Source organism: Brassica napus, chromosome A9, assembly GCF_020379485.1.
Source record: "Brassica napus cultivar Da-Ae chromosome A9, Da-Ae, whole genome shotgun sequence".
Lineage (NCBI taxonomy): Eukaryota > Viridiplantae > Streptophyta > Magnoliopsida > Brassicales > Brassicaceae > Brassica > Brassica napus.
In genome coordinates this window covers 14396169-14410064 of record NC_063442.1, presented here as the reverse complement: position 1 = coordinate 14410064, position 13896 = coordinate 14396169, and the positions used below count along the sequence as shown (strand labels likewise).

General features: G+C 30.8%; 1 protein-coding gene, 1 non-coding gene and 1 pseudogene across 2 annotated transcripts; 2 read left to right on the top strand and 1 right to left on the bottom strand.

Annotated features, from left to right (window-relative positions):
* Nucleotides 1-1612: 1612 nt before the first annotated feature.
* On the bottom strand, nt 1613-1692 carry TRNAL-UAG. The gene has a single exon. It is a non-coding gene; the product is annotated as a tRNA-Leu (tRNA).
* Nucleotides 1693-2675: 983 nt separating this feature from the next.
* Nucleotides 2676-3399, top strand: LOC125578280 (annotated as a pseudogene).
* Nucleotides 3400-11086: 7687 nt separating this feature from the next.
* Nucleotides 11087-13812, top strand: LOC125578279 (3-oxoacyl-[acyl-carrier-protein] synthase I, chloroplastic-like). The gene is made up of 7 exons (XM_048740662.1): nt 11087-11660; nt 12111-12542; nt 12607-12780; nt 12866-12979; nt 13082-13183; nt 13297-13363; nt 13447-13812. The coding sequence occupies exons 1-7, from the start codon at nt 11205-11207 to the stop codon at nt 13512-13514; spliced, it is 1413 nt and encodes a 470-aa protein (XP_048596619.1). The 5' UTR covers nt 11087-11204; the 3' UTR covers nt 13515-13812.
* The last annotated feature ends 84 nt before the right edge of the window (nt 13813-13896 follow it).

The window sequence follows — 13896 nt, the reverse complement described above, 5'->3', positions numbered from 1 at the left end:
CAGATAAATGCATACTTCAATTTTGTAAAACGTCATAAAGTTTTTCTCTCATGTTATAACTGTTATAAGTTCTACACAATTAGCATATAACCCAAACATATTGGAATATATGTTAGCATCTTCTATAAATTAGTTACTTAAGTAATTTAAATAATTTATTTTATTATTTTTAAGTTAAACATCTACAGTCTTATGAATTAATACAAGAAATAGAAAATTATACACTATTTTGAATATATATTTTCATAATTTTTGTAGAAATTCATTAGAGTTTTGAAAATTTCTAAATTAATAATACATTTTCCTATCAAATTATTAAATAGTTTTATTTGATTTTCAAATATAATAACATAATTATGATTCAAACAAACGTGTATATTTATAAGGAATAATAGTTACTTTTTTTTTACAGTAAACATTCACAAACTCATGTTGACTCTGTAAACCAAAGTGGTAGTTCTGCATCCATATGTACGACGAAAGACGGTTGTTTCCGAGCACTAATGAATAATAGTTACTATGATGAGGTTTTCATGCTGATTACCTAATTTAAAGTAATTTATTAATAATGAGTCTGCTATTTTCCATAGTTTTTTTTTCAAACTGGTATTTTTACATAGTTTAAATTAGCAATTTAAAAAAAAAAAATAGTGTCACTAGATTCATTAAACTAACGTACAAAAGAGAAAATAATATATGTTACTGTGTTCTATAGAATCGACTACTGTTTAAAAATAATTTATTATATTTACTACTAAAATCAAGATAAAAAATATTTAAATGGTCAAATAATTATATTTTCTTATTTTTAATGGTAAAAATGGTTTGTATAGAAATAATACTAAAACAAATAGTAAAAATTATGGTAAAAATAAAAAAAAAGTTATTTTTATTTTTCTTGAGAATAAAATAAATATTTAAGGTTTATTTATATTATTTTGTTTGTTGCTTTCCCGCCCGAAGGGCGGGTTGGATCCTAGTGAATTTATAAAGAAAAGTAATCTTCTCCAATTTTGATGAAGAACAAAATGAAAAGACGTTCATATTTGTTGTTTATTCAATTCCTTAACTGAAATTTTTGTTTATTTTTCCATTTACCTAACTACCACCAATTGAAGCCTTCAAGTTGTACTTCTTTCATATATACTTTCATCGCACAATTTTTTTACCTATTCTTTCTTTCTTTTTTTTGTTACATTTTAATATATCTTGCCTTGTTTAGTTATGGATAAAAATATAGTATTTTATTTTGTTTATATATGTTATTGTTATTTTTGTCCAATGTAAAGGCCAGAAGTATATATATATATATCTTTCAGTTGACACATTCACAATATATATGTTATTTTAAAACGAATTCAATTAATGGTCTCATATGGATCAAGGATTCATTCAAATACAATATGATGGATGATATAGTCGATTTGGACAACCTGTATCCGGATACTATGCTTACTTGACATTGACCCATTAACAATACCACGTCTACATTCTACCGGATACTATGTTAATGCTTACTTGACTTTGACCCATTTAACTCCAATTATGCGTCGAAGTCAACAACGTCCATTTGAAAAAAAAAAAAGATAAACAAAGGAGTCAGAAAAAAATATGACAGCTGTGGGATTTGAACCCACGCCCTTTCGGACCAGAGCCTAAATCTGGCGCCTTAGACCACTCGGCCAAACTGTCATTTGTTGATCATCTTCATTATCTATTATATATTATTTTGTTGTGGAAATGGAGTTATCTTCATAATTTGTTAACATCTCTTTATGCAACTCTCTTCTGTGTCTGAAACTGAGAGTGATACATCTGAATATTATATCAACAAATATACAAGTTATTTCGGAAGTTTGAATCATTTAGTAGTATTGCGTTAAAGTGATATTTTGAGATAAATATTGTTACATAGACTAAAAAATGGATGTGGAAGCTGATCAAAAGCTGATCCCCGTCAAGGCCCTCGTACCTTATTAAAAGCTGATTTAGATGCTCTACTCTCTTATACAGAGCATGGTTTAGCTCTAAGGAATCTTGGAGACTAACTCGAACAGCCCAGCCAACAGTTGACTGGTACATAGGTATCAGGTTTCAATTCAACACCCCAAAATACTACCCCTTCATGGTTTGGATAGTCATCAAGAATAGGCTTCCAACAGGTGACAGAATCTCCCACTAGAACATTGTAACGACAAAAACTTTCCTCTATGTTCTGCGATGCTCGAAACTCGAAACCACCTTTTCTTCCAATGGAGATTCTCAGAGGAGATATGGAGAAACGTTACTCAAAAGTTATTGTATGTGCAATACACTAGTGAATGGGATGAGGTCACTCGTCTTATCAATGATCAATCAAGGCAAAAAGTACATTTGTTCCTCCTCAGACACATGTTTCAGGAACAATTTGGTATAAAATACATTTAAGTAAAAAATGAAATAAAAGTAGGATAGGCTCATCTGGATCTTTTCCAAGATAAAAAAAATCAGAAATATTACGAATCAAAAAACTAACTAATACCCTAAATTTTCCTATAAAAATATATGAATAACTTAAATACCAATAAGAAATAGGATAATCATACGATATATATATATATATATATAGCTCAATAGATAAACATTATATATACTTATCAACGAAACTTTTTTGGAAAGAGCCAGAGTGCCTCACGTCAGGACACCTAAGTTGATCATTGGAAACTGGAATCTGAAAACGCGCTTGGGATCAACGACTGTTAATAACCAAAACACCCTCGAGTTCAGGCTTGTATAAAACTCCTTCCTTCCTCTGGGAAGACTTCTATAACAAGAAACCACAAACAAAACGTAATAACCTAATTTCTTCTGTCTTCACAATTCGATTTCGAGAATCTCAAAACTAAAAGATGATGGGAAAGGGGAGCTTTTCGATATTCAAGACGAGGAAAGAAAGGACGAGGTTGAAATTTTTGGGACTTGGAGGGCTAAAGTGGAAGAGATTGAATCTTAAGCTGTCGTTTCTCAAACAGTTTGAAATTCAGAATCATGTCTATCATCGAAGCAATGGTTTTGGTTTCTAAGCTTGCTTTTTTCTTTCTTTGTTGCGGTTGCAAATTCTAACATGTCAGTATATTTTTTTGGGGTAAAATGTGATTCTTTTCTTGTGTATTCTTAGTTTATATAATGTAAATTTGATTCTAAGTATTTCAATTGAATACCGAAATTTTCTTCTACGTACGTTTCTGCTATTATGATTTTTACCCTGTTACTGTATTTAATGACTCAAATTTTCATTTTTTCCATCTTGGTATCTACAGAAGCATGTGTAAAGGTAGCTAGATAATAACCTGTTATGCTAAATGTGTTCTCTATTTTCTAAATAAGCAAGAAATCACATACTAGTACTAAACTTTGTAATGTGCTGTGGAATCATTTTATTTAATGTTGGAAATTTTTTATGTTTTCGACTTTTCGTCCAGGTTCGTAAGTCCAAGCAAAAGTACGTACGTATATACAAAAAGAAACGTGTCAATGTATTTTTATGTTCAAGAGATTTGACCTAATCTATACTATTACCAGATATTATTTTTGTAACTGTAATATTACCAGAAACTCCTGCAGCTAAAATCTGCATTCTATCTTAAAAAGATTATAATTAGGCGATCACGCTGTTAGTTAAATATATATGGAGAATATGCGTTTGGTATAGCTAGCTATCTGCAGAATAGAAGTGCAACATCAACAATTCATCATATTGGTCCAAGGTTAAAACGTTTTCTTTGTGGTAAAATTAGAATGTTTATCGTGATTCTTGAATGTCGAGGAAAGAATAAAGGTTCATAATGACAGTATGATGGGAATTAGTTGGTTTCTAATTTTTTTTTGACATCAGTTGGGTTTCTATATTATATTTTGATATTTAAGTTCAACTTAAATCAAGTTATAGTTATCATGTGATGATTCCAACAAACTCGAATCCAGTAGTTCTTGGTCTATAGTTAAAATTTTATCAGTCGTTTCTCGCCACATCTTATTTTAGTACAAGTTGAGTCAATGCAATGTAGGATTGACAAAGTCGATGACGAGTTATGTTTGGTTGGGGTTTTTGGACTGTCTAGAACATCTATATATCATAGTAGGGATGGGTACAATTAGTCGAGTAATGCCAGTATACTTGGTATTCGGCTTAGGTACGAATATTAAAATTTTGGGTTTGTACTTGATTTGTTAAAATCGAGTACTTGCAGTTTCAAGTACTTGCTAAAAAAAGATCGACTTGCAAGTTACTTGTCTTGTTTTATTACTTGTTACTTGTAATTGCTTTCAAGTTACTTGATAATTATTGATAAATTATTTGATAATTTGCTGGAATATAAAAAAAATTACTTTATTATATATAAAGAATATTTTATTGTTTTCCTATGTTTTAGTTAATTCAAGAAATATTTATATAAAAACTTCAAAATGCTTATATGAATATATCACTTATATTTAATCCATTTATAAAAAATTGAAATAAAAACGATTTATTTTACTATGATTTAGAAAATTGTTTCTTTGTTCATTAACAAGAACGAGTAACAAGATAAATAACGCCAAGTAATTACTTTTGTTTTAATACTTGTCTTGTATGTGTAAGTAATTAAATTAGAATATTTGATACTCGACTTGGTCAGATCATATACTCGATTTTACGGTTCAAGTACCAACAGGGGGTAAATCTAGACTTAAATTTTACTGGGTGCATAAAACTTGTAAACCAAATTAATGGGTGCAATAATAATGAATTTCCAGCTTATCTAATAATTTCCTCTCATTTACCTTGTATAATAATCAAAAGTGAAAATTTAGTGGGTGCATAGGCACCCATAGTCTACTACTTAGCTTCGCCCCTTATACCGATCAAGTAGCGAGTACGGAGAAAATAACAAGTGTACCGCTAAATTATATATGTACATTGTCTAGAGGATTAAAATATTTCCTTGTCTCCTATATATGCCCAAGGTCCTCTTTCAGTTACAGTCTAAACTGAAAATTAGCACTATTCTTTTGTGATAAACAGTCAGACAATAAGATGATACAAAAGTGTTTAACAAGAATAGTTGCCATAAATTCGCACCAGTTATAATCATTTTTTTTTTTTTGTAAAAACACCAGTTATAATCATATTCTCGATTGTTTGATCCTGTTTCCTTTTATATCTATGCTTACATTTTTGCTCTCCAAATTAACGCTTAACGTAATTTTTAATCAAAACACTTGTTGAATGTAAACTTAACGTCGACGAAGTAAGTACGGAGTCTTATTCAGTAAAAACCTGAAAAACAATCTAATGATAGATGATCTATCAACAAATATGTTTTGCACTGTATAAATAAAGATAAAGACGGAGAAAATTCACTTGATAATTTGCAGAATCAATAAAATGTTCGAAATAAACATACATGCCACTGGACGAAGATGGGATCCATAGGCTGATGTAGGACATGAAAACCTGCGGACCGTAGTGACCTAAGAGCATCCACATCAATGAACCCCCTCTTTAGATTCATCTTTTCAGTTTTTTATTATTAAAATTTGTTTTTTTTTTTTTGGTTTTTAAAAAAAAAAAAAAAAAAGTTAGACCAATCGCGGGCCGCCACGACACGTGGAGCCCGCGCTACAGTGATGAACTTTAAGAGAGAGGAGTTCAACCAAGAGAACTTTAGGAGAGAGAAGGTTCATGGAAATGAATTATTTTATTATTTTTTTTTCTTGGTTTTTGTGTGAACTTCCCCCATGAACCCTCAATGGGGGTGCTCTAAGTGTTACATAACGTTTATAGCATTACATATGGCAAACATATTATATAAAAATAAATAAAAATGTAGTATTAAATATATTCGCATGTTAACAAAAATGCGAGGATAAAAGTTGCGTTGATGAAACAAAGAGACCTTCGTTAGTATTGACAATTTGTATATTATTCCATTCGTTTCAGTTTAATTGACGCTGTAGATTATAATTTTTCGTTTCAAAATAAATGTTGTTTTATAATTTTAATGCAAAATTATTAATAATATTTTTAATTTATTTTTCTATTGGTTGAAATATGGTTAGATGTATAAGTAATTATTTTTTTATTTTGTAAATATGCAAAATTAAAAATTTTCTTAATCTACGTGCATTTAACCTAAAAAAGGAATGCATATCATTCAAACAAGTAGGTGTAACGCGTTAGAAGACTAAAACATTTTGTACGAAATATAAGATTTTGAAAAAGAAGAACATAGGTGTTGAACAACTAATACTGACTATCTACTCACACAATTCATTGTTGAATTGACCATTTGAGGTTAATGCATCCACGTTAGTAACTGTTCGCCTACCTTACCATGCATCTCTATTAAATTGTATTTCGATTTTTATTTTTTTTTTTTGTCGACAACATTACAGACTCATATAGACTCTGTAAACCACCCTGGGAGACATTGATCCATGTGGATGACGAAAGACGGCTGTTTTCTCACACTGCGTGCTAGACTATCCGCATTTGTATTTTGCATCCTTGGTACATGTACAATCTCTGATCGTGTAAAACTCTCCTTCAAGTTCTTAATATCTTCCAAATAACTTGCAAAAGCTGGCCATTCTTCTGGTTCCGAAACCATCTTCACCAATTGAGAACAATCCGTTGCAAACGTAACCTGAACTTGTCTTAAATTCCTCATACATTCCATTGTCCATAGTAAGGCTTCGACCTCTGCATGTAGAGGCGAGAGGGAAGCTCTTACATTCCTTGCTCCCATCAGACCTTCAAAACCAGCTAGAGTACTGAACCAGCCCTGGCCAGAGTACCTATCTCCCTCTTTCCACGATCCATCTATAAAGCACCACCTACCGGGAATTGACGGGAGAGGTGTAACCTGAGTCTCTGTCCCCCTCTTCTGATCTTTTAGTAACTGTGTATTTCGATTTTTATATCTGGTTACTTGTCAATTTGTTTATATTTTAAAAACTTTAATAACTATAAGTGTTTTCAATCCAAAATAAAATAGTCAGATTTGAAAATTTTATGCTCAATTTTGAATTGTCTTATTTTACGGGAGGTTGTAAGAATTTAGGGGCTTTTTGATAACTCGAGCCAAGTGGCATTTCTTTTCTACATCACAGTATCAAATTTTTGCATTTTTTTTTGTTCAACAGCTCGTCTGCAATTTTTTACTGAGATTGATAGATTAGCAGACCCTGTTAAAAATAAAGATAAACTGAGATCAAATTTATATGAAATGCTTATGTACAAATCTTCGTAGATGCAACATAATTACTCAATTAATTTCAAAGTAAACAATTAGACACATTATTCCTTCCCAGTATTGTAATCCCGTTCAAATGAAAACGTACGTTCAGATTTGTGTTTTGTGTGGAAGTTCAGATTCATGTAGCGATATAAATGAAATTAAAATGATTTAGAAAATGAACCCTCAACTATTTATCCATCCATAATTAAACCCTCAAGTATTTTTGTAATGGAACAAATCTTTTAAGTAAAATCTGTTACAAAAATTGACTTCGGTCTGTACAAACGTTTATAACCTAACATTTTTTCCTCTTTATACCATTTAAGTTACGAAAAATAAGAATGCATTAAAACAAAAAAAAACAATAATGCATCTACTAAAATAATATACCGGCAAATTTTTTATCAAAAACTACAAAATATTTGTTTTCTTTTTAATTTTCATTTCTCGTGAACATATTTAAAAATAATTGAAATTACAATGTTTGTAACAAGTTAAGAGTTAAATCTAAAATAAACTAAAAGTAAAACATCAAAATTGTAATAAGTTATCGATAACAAAAATAAAATGATACCAAATCATATCATCTAATAAAAAATGAAAACCTACTTTTTGGTTTGGAACACAACACAGATTTTAATAATATAAATTAAAAAAAAAATCTACATTTTTTTTACTAAGTTTGTCTGGTGGTTTAACTGATAGCGGAATTGCGGGGTTTAGTGATTTTTTACAGAATTTATCACTTTTAAATTATAAATATTTTTTAAAACCCAAATTAGATTACTTATCGGATAACTGATGAGTTTGCCAAGTCAGGTGTAAAAATACTGCTAGCAACCAAACTATGTGTGCTTTAAATAAAAACTTGTTGTTTATGTGTTAAGCCTTGTCGTTTTTTCTATTCAAATGGTAAAAGGCAAAATAAATGTTTGGGTTTAAACATCGATTAAAACGGTGCGTCAATTTTTCTAACAGATTTTACTTAAAGATTTATTTCATTGTAAAAATACTTGAGGGTTTAAATATATGTGTGTCAATAGTTGAGGGTTTATTCCATTATAGTCCCTAAAAGTAACTACTTTATAGTCTACATAATCCGAATCGCCAAAACCAAACAAAAAATTGTATCTCAACGCTACAACCGTAAACATATTTAATGATTTTATTTGTTTGGTCATAATAGGTAGTCTGCCCATCTTTTTCTTATGTTTTTTACAATTTTTTTCTTATTTTTTTTTGTGTTTAATTGTGAGATTTGAAATTAACCTATATATTTAATTAATGTGATTGTTTTTCTATAACAATGTATCTCACTTATTAGCAAAACATAGACCGCCGAATGGTTGTTTCTATAGTGATTGTATACATCCACCATTATGCAGTACCGTCTTAACTAATATAATAGCCATGGGTGAAACACAAAATATAAATCCTTTTGTAAATATTTTTTTTTCTTTTCTATATTTCTTTTAATTTGAGCTCTAAAATCTGAGACAAATAAAAAAAAGTATCTCAAAACTAATTGTGAAAATATAGTTTTTTATGTTTTGTTTTTAGTAAGTAATTCAGTTTACTTAATTATAAACTTTTTCGATAATTTTTACAGATTGAATGGACTTTTAAAACAACAAAAAAAAAGTTATAGACCCATAGACCTATGACAAATGTCCATGTTGCCATGGGTGAGAGCCGGCTTTGCCATTATGGCTAACTCCAAACTCCATTCAGATATTCAACTTTTGAAATAAATAAATGTTAAGTTTGTCGAAAAAAAAATCAAATGCAAGACATAATTTTGTATTTGACACTAAACTCAAGACCTAATAAATAATTTTAAGAATAAAACTAACTAAATTATGAATGAAATTTTAAATTTGATAAAAATTAATTTTAAATGAAAAATTTAATTATTTTCAAATTTCAGAAAACAGATTTACATTAAAACTAAAATTAAAATATTAAGGATATTTGTAATTTAGTTTATTTTATTCTAAAATTTTTTATTCTAAAATTTAAAAGGAAATTATAATTTTTTTTAATTTATAGGTTTTTTAATTTTCTTTCAACTTATTAATATTTTTGGTTAAAATAAGCATAGTTTAAGGATTAAAATGAATACATTAAAAAAGTTAGTATGTTAAAGTGAACAAACAAATTAGCTAAAGTATTAATCTGAAAAATGTCAAAATGTAGTTGGAGTATTTTTTTTTGTTTTTTATGAAAATTTTCCAAGGAGAATGAGAGCTCTTCCAATAAAATTTGTAAGACAAATATAGTAATTCCTCCGTTTTATTTTAAGTGTTGTTTTGGGTTTGTGCACATAGATTAATTAAACAATTAAGTATATTTTATATATATAAACACCATTACCTATACACATAACCATATTTCAACTAGTAGAAAATTAAATTGCTGAATAAATTAATAAATTTTGCATCAAAAATCGAAATGACACTTATTTTATAACGAAAAAAATTTTCTACAACGATACTAAATATGAAACAAAGGGAGTATTATGTAAAAGCATGTTTCCACGATTGACAACAAAATAATCCAATCCAATCATATTTATTCCAGACATAAAATTTCTTCTATTCTTTACAAATCAAATTGTAAAAAAAAATTGGGAATTTTTTTTAACTAAATTTTCTTAACTTTTTTCATATCCAAATATGTTTTATCACACAATTTAATACTTAAAATATTATTTTATTCATTCAAAATGTATCTATTTTAATCAAAATATTAATTATTTTATTTGAAATAAAAAAATTCTCTAAAAGTCAAACAAAATACTTATTTGTTTTTTTTACTTTTATTTTCAAATATTAGAAATTAAAGTAACTAACTTCTAAATAAAATTTAAAAAATTGAGAAACTTAGTTATGGATAAGAAAATAAATTAGTTTTAAATGTCAAAAAGTAAATTACCTTTGATAATAAGACTATAGCTCAAATTATTTTACACATTATCTGCAATTTATTTCACTTTATTCTTAAAACTTAAAATTAAATTAACAAATTTTAAGGTATTTTATTGCATTATGGAGATTTTTAAAATTTGTAACAAATTCATTAAAATTTTGATTTAAATAAACACTGTTTGAGTATAAAATAATCACAAATTTGTGGTTTTTAGATTTTGATGAAGATTTCACTATGCCACCTGAAGAAAATGAAGTGAACGATGGTAGAGAGAACCAAAACTAGTTGATGTGATTTGGTGTTAATTTATTTATGTTATTGACAATTATTACAATGATCTTTTACTTTTGGTTTATTTTGTATTTGAAGTTTAATTTATTATTCACATTAGCCATTTAAATATTTATAAATTTTGTGATCTTAATTTTTTTTAGATGTCAATAACTCTTACCTTGTTCAAGAAAATTTTAAATAGTCTAAACTATTTTTTGGTATTTTGTATGTAAAATGAAAAAAAAATACAAAAACTAAAGTTAAGTATTTTCTAAATATTCTTAAACATAAAATATATACATATCCAAACTATTATTTTATGTTTTACAAAAATATTTAGAAAATATTAAACGTTAGTTTCTATATTTTTATTTACATAGCTGATATATTATTATATAATAAAATTAATTCATTTATTAACTTGCGGTTTACCCGCGGTCGACCATTTAATATTGGTTACAGTATTAAATGAGGTAGCAAAAATATAGGTATTAAAAAATTTAATCAACTTTTGTTGATGTATTTTTATGAAACTTTTCCCAAAAAAACAATTTAACTATATCTGCCGAAACTAAAATAGTTGTAAATATAAAGGGACTAAAAGAAAAAACAAAAGTTACTTTCTTGTGAATTTATAAATCTGACGAACTCAAAATCTCTTTCCTCCCAAACAAACGCACACCATTTCCACAAACATCGTACTTATCGCCTTCTCTCTCTCTCTCTCTCTCTGAATCCGCCATGCAAGCTCTTCAATCCTCCTCCCTCCGTGCCTCCCCACCGAACCCACTCCTCAAACCTTCGAATCGTCAATCTCACCAAATCACCAATGCGAGACATCCCACCAGGAGACGCACATTCATCTCCGCCTCAGCCGCCGTCTCCGCTCCCAAACGCGAAACGGATCCGAAGAAACGCGTCGTGATCACCGGAATGGGACTCGTCTCCGTCTTCGGGAACGACGTCGACGCTTACTACGAGAAACTGCTCTCCGGCGAGAGTGGGATCAGCTTGATTGATCGATTCGATGCTTCCAAGTTCCCGACTCGATTCGGTGGCCAGATCCGTGGGTTTAGCTCTGAGGGTTACATCGATGGGAAGAACGAGCGGAGGCTTGATGATTGTCTGAAGTATTGCATTGTGGCTGGGAAGAAGGCTCTTGAAAGTGCTAATCTTGGTGGTGATAAGCTTAACACGGTACAACACTCTCTTAGTTTGAATCAAAGTTCAAAACTTTATGTCTGAATCTAAGATTATTCAGTTTAAAGGTTTAATCTTTACACATGAAGTTGATTTTTCGCTGATGGGTTTAACACATTACTTGTCTTAGTAGTATATACATCACTGGTTTTGGGTGTTCTTGTAGATTGGTAAAGTTCAAAACTTTATGATTGATTTGAAGATTGTTGAGTTTAAAGGTTTAATCTTTGAACATGAACTTGATTTCTCTCTGATGGGTTTAACTTAGGCGTCCGTCTATGCTTTAAAAGAAACTATTTTTCTTGGAACGATTTTTAAAAAGATCGGTCTTGGGGCATAGACGCTTGCCTAGTCAATAATCCCCTATAAAACGCCTGCCTAATTACCGTTTTGGGTTTAATACATTAATTGTTTTAGATTGTTTACTGGTTTGGGTTTTCTTTGTAGATTGATAAGCAGAGAGCTGGAGTACTAGTGGGGACTGGTATGGGTGGTTTGACTGTGTTTTCAGACGGAGTTCAAGCTCTTATTGAGAAAGGTCACAGGAGGATTTCTCCGTTTTTTATTCCTTATGCAATCACAAACATGGGTTCTGCTTTGCTGGCGATTGATCTTGGTCTCATGGGTCCTAACTACTCGATCTCTACCGCTTGTGCCACCTCTAACTACTGCTTTTACGCTGCTGCGAACCACATTCGCCGTGGGGAAGCTGATATGATGATTGCTGGTGGAACCGAGGCTGCCATTATTCCTATTGGTCTGGGAGGTTTCGTTGCTTGCAGGGCGCTTTCGCAGAGGAATGATGACCCGAAAACCGCTTCGAGGCCTTGGGATAAACAGAGAGATGGCTTTGTAATGGGTGAAGGAGCTGGTGTTCTGGTATGGTTAAGAAACTATTAGTACTCTCTCAAAGATTGTGTTAATTTATTTTATGCTCTAATAGGTGATGGAAAGCTTGGAACATGCGATGAAGCGTGGTGCGCCAATAGTAGCAGAGTATCTTGGAGGTGCTGTAAACTGTGATGCTCATCATATGACTGATCCAAGAGCTGACGGGCTTGGTGTCTCTTCATGCATTGAGAGCTGCCTTGAAGATGCTGGTGTTTCACCCGAGGAGGTAACTTTTCATTCTCCCATACCTTACTACTTTTGAATTTCTACGTATATTCATAGCTTGTGGTTTTGTTTAAACGTTCTTTTAGGTAAATTACATCAATGCGCATGCAACTTCCACACTTGCTGGTGATCTTGCTGAGATTAATGCCATTAAAAAGGTATTCAAGAGCACTGCTGGGATCAAAATCAATGCCACCAAGGTTAGTCTTCAACGCTCCATCTACCTAATACCCGCTATTTTTGTATGTTCTTGCTTTGCATTTACTAGACATGACAGTTTTGTGAATGTATCATGTTTACAGTCTATGATAGGTCACTGCCTCGGTGCAGCTGGAGGTCTTGAAGCCATTGCGACTGTGAAGGCTATCAACACTGGATGGCTTCATCCCTCAATCAACCAATTTGTACGTTGTTTAATAAACAAAATGTTTCACAAGTTTTAACATAATCCATAGCAAGAACCGAACAATAAGCTTTTCTTTGTTGTAGATTCTTAATACTATTTTTCTTATTGTAGAACCCAGAACCAGCCGTGGACTTTGACACGGTCGCAAACGAGAAGAAGCAGCACGAGGTGAACGTTGGTAAGTGACCACTGCCCTTGTTGTCATTGTCTTAAACGGACGATGGTGTATCTGATAATGTATGTCTTTTTCTTCTGGTGCAGCTATATCAAATTCGTTTGGGTTCGGTGGACACAACTCAGTTGTCGCCTTCTCTGCCTTCACACCCTGATTCCTTCAAGACCCTTTTGTATTTTCTTCTCCAACTATTACATCACCACCATCATCCATCAGGCATCATCTTCCTTGAGCTTCTTGGTTCCCACGAGTTTGAGCTCTTTCTTTACGTTCTATTCAACATTGTTCTTATTGTTCATTGAGATTTCAAATTTTGCTTCTCAATCGTAAGAAATGTTTGTATCTGTATCTGTATCTGAGTTCGTTTCATATTTGTCTAATTTATAAACAGAACCAATAATCTTGTAGCAATGATGTTATTCTCAGAAAGGAGTTCTCAATCTTTTTTTTTTTTTTTTGCATTCTCCTTTGTATGACTTTTGTCGGCCTATAATGTGAGCTTTTAATGTATTTATCCGTAGCTTAATGCGTCTTTA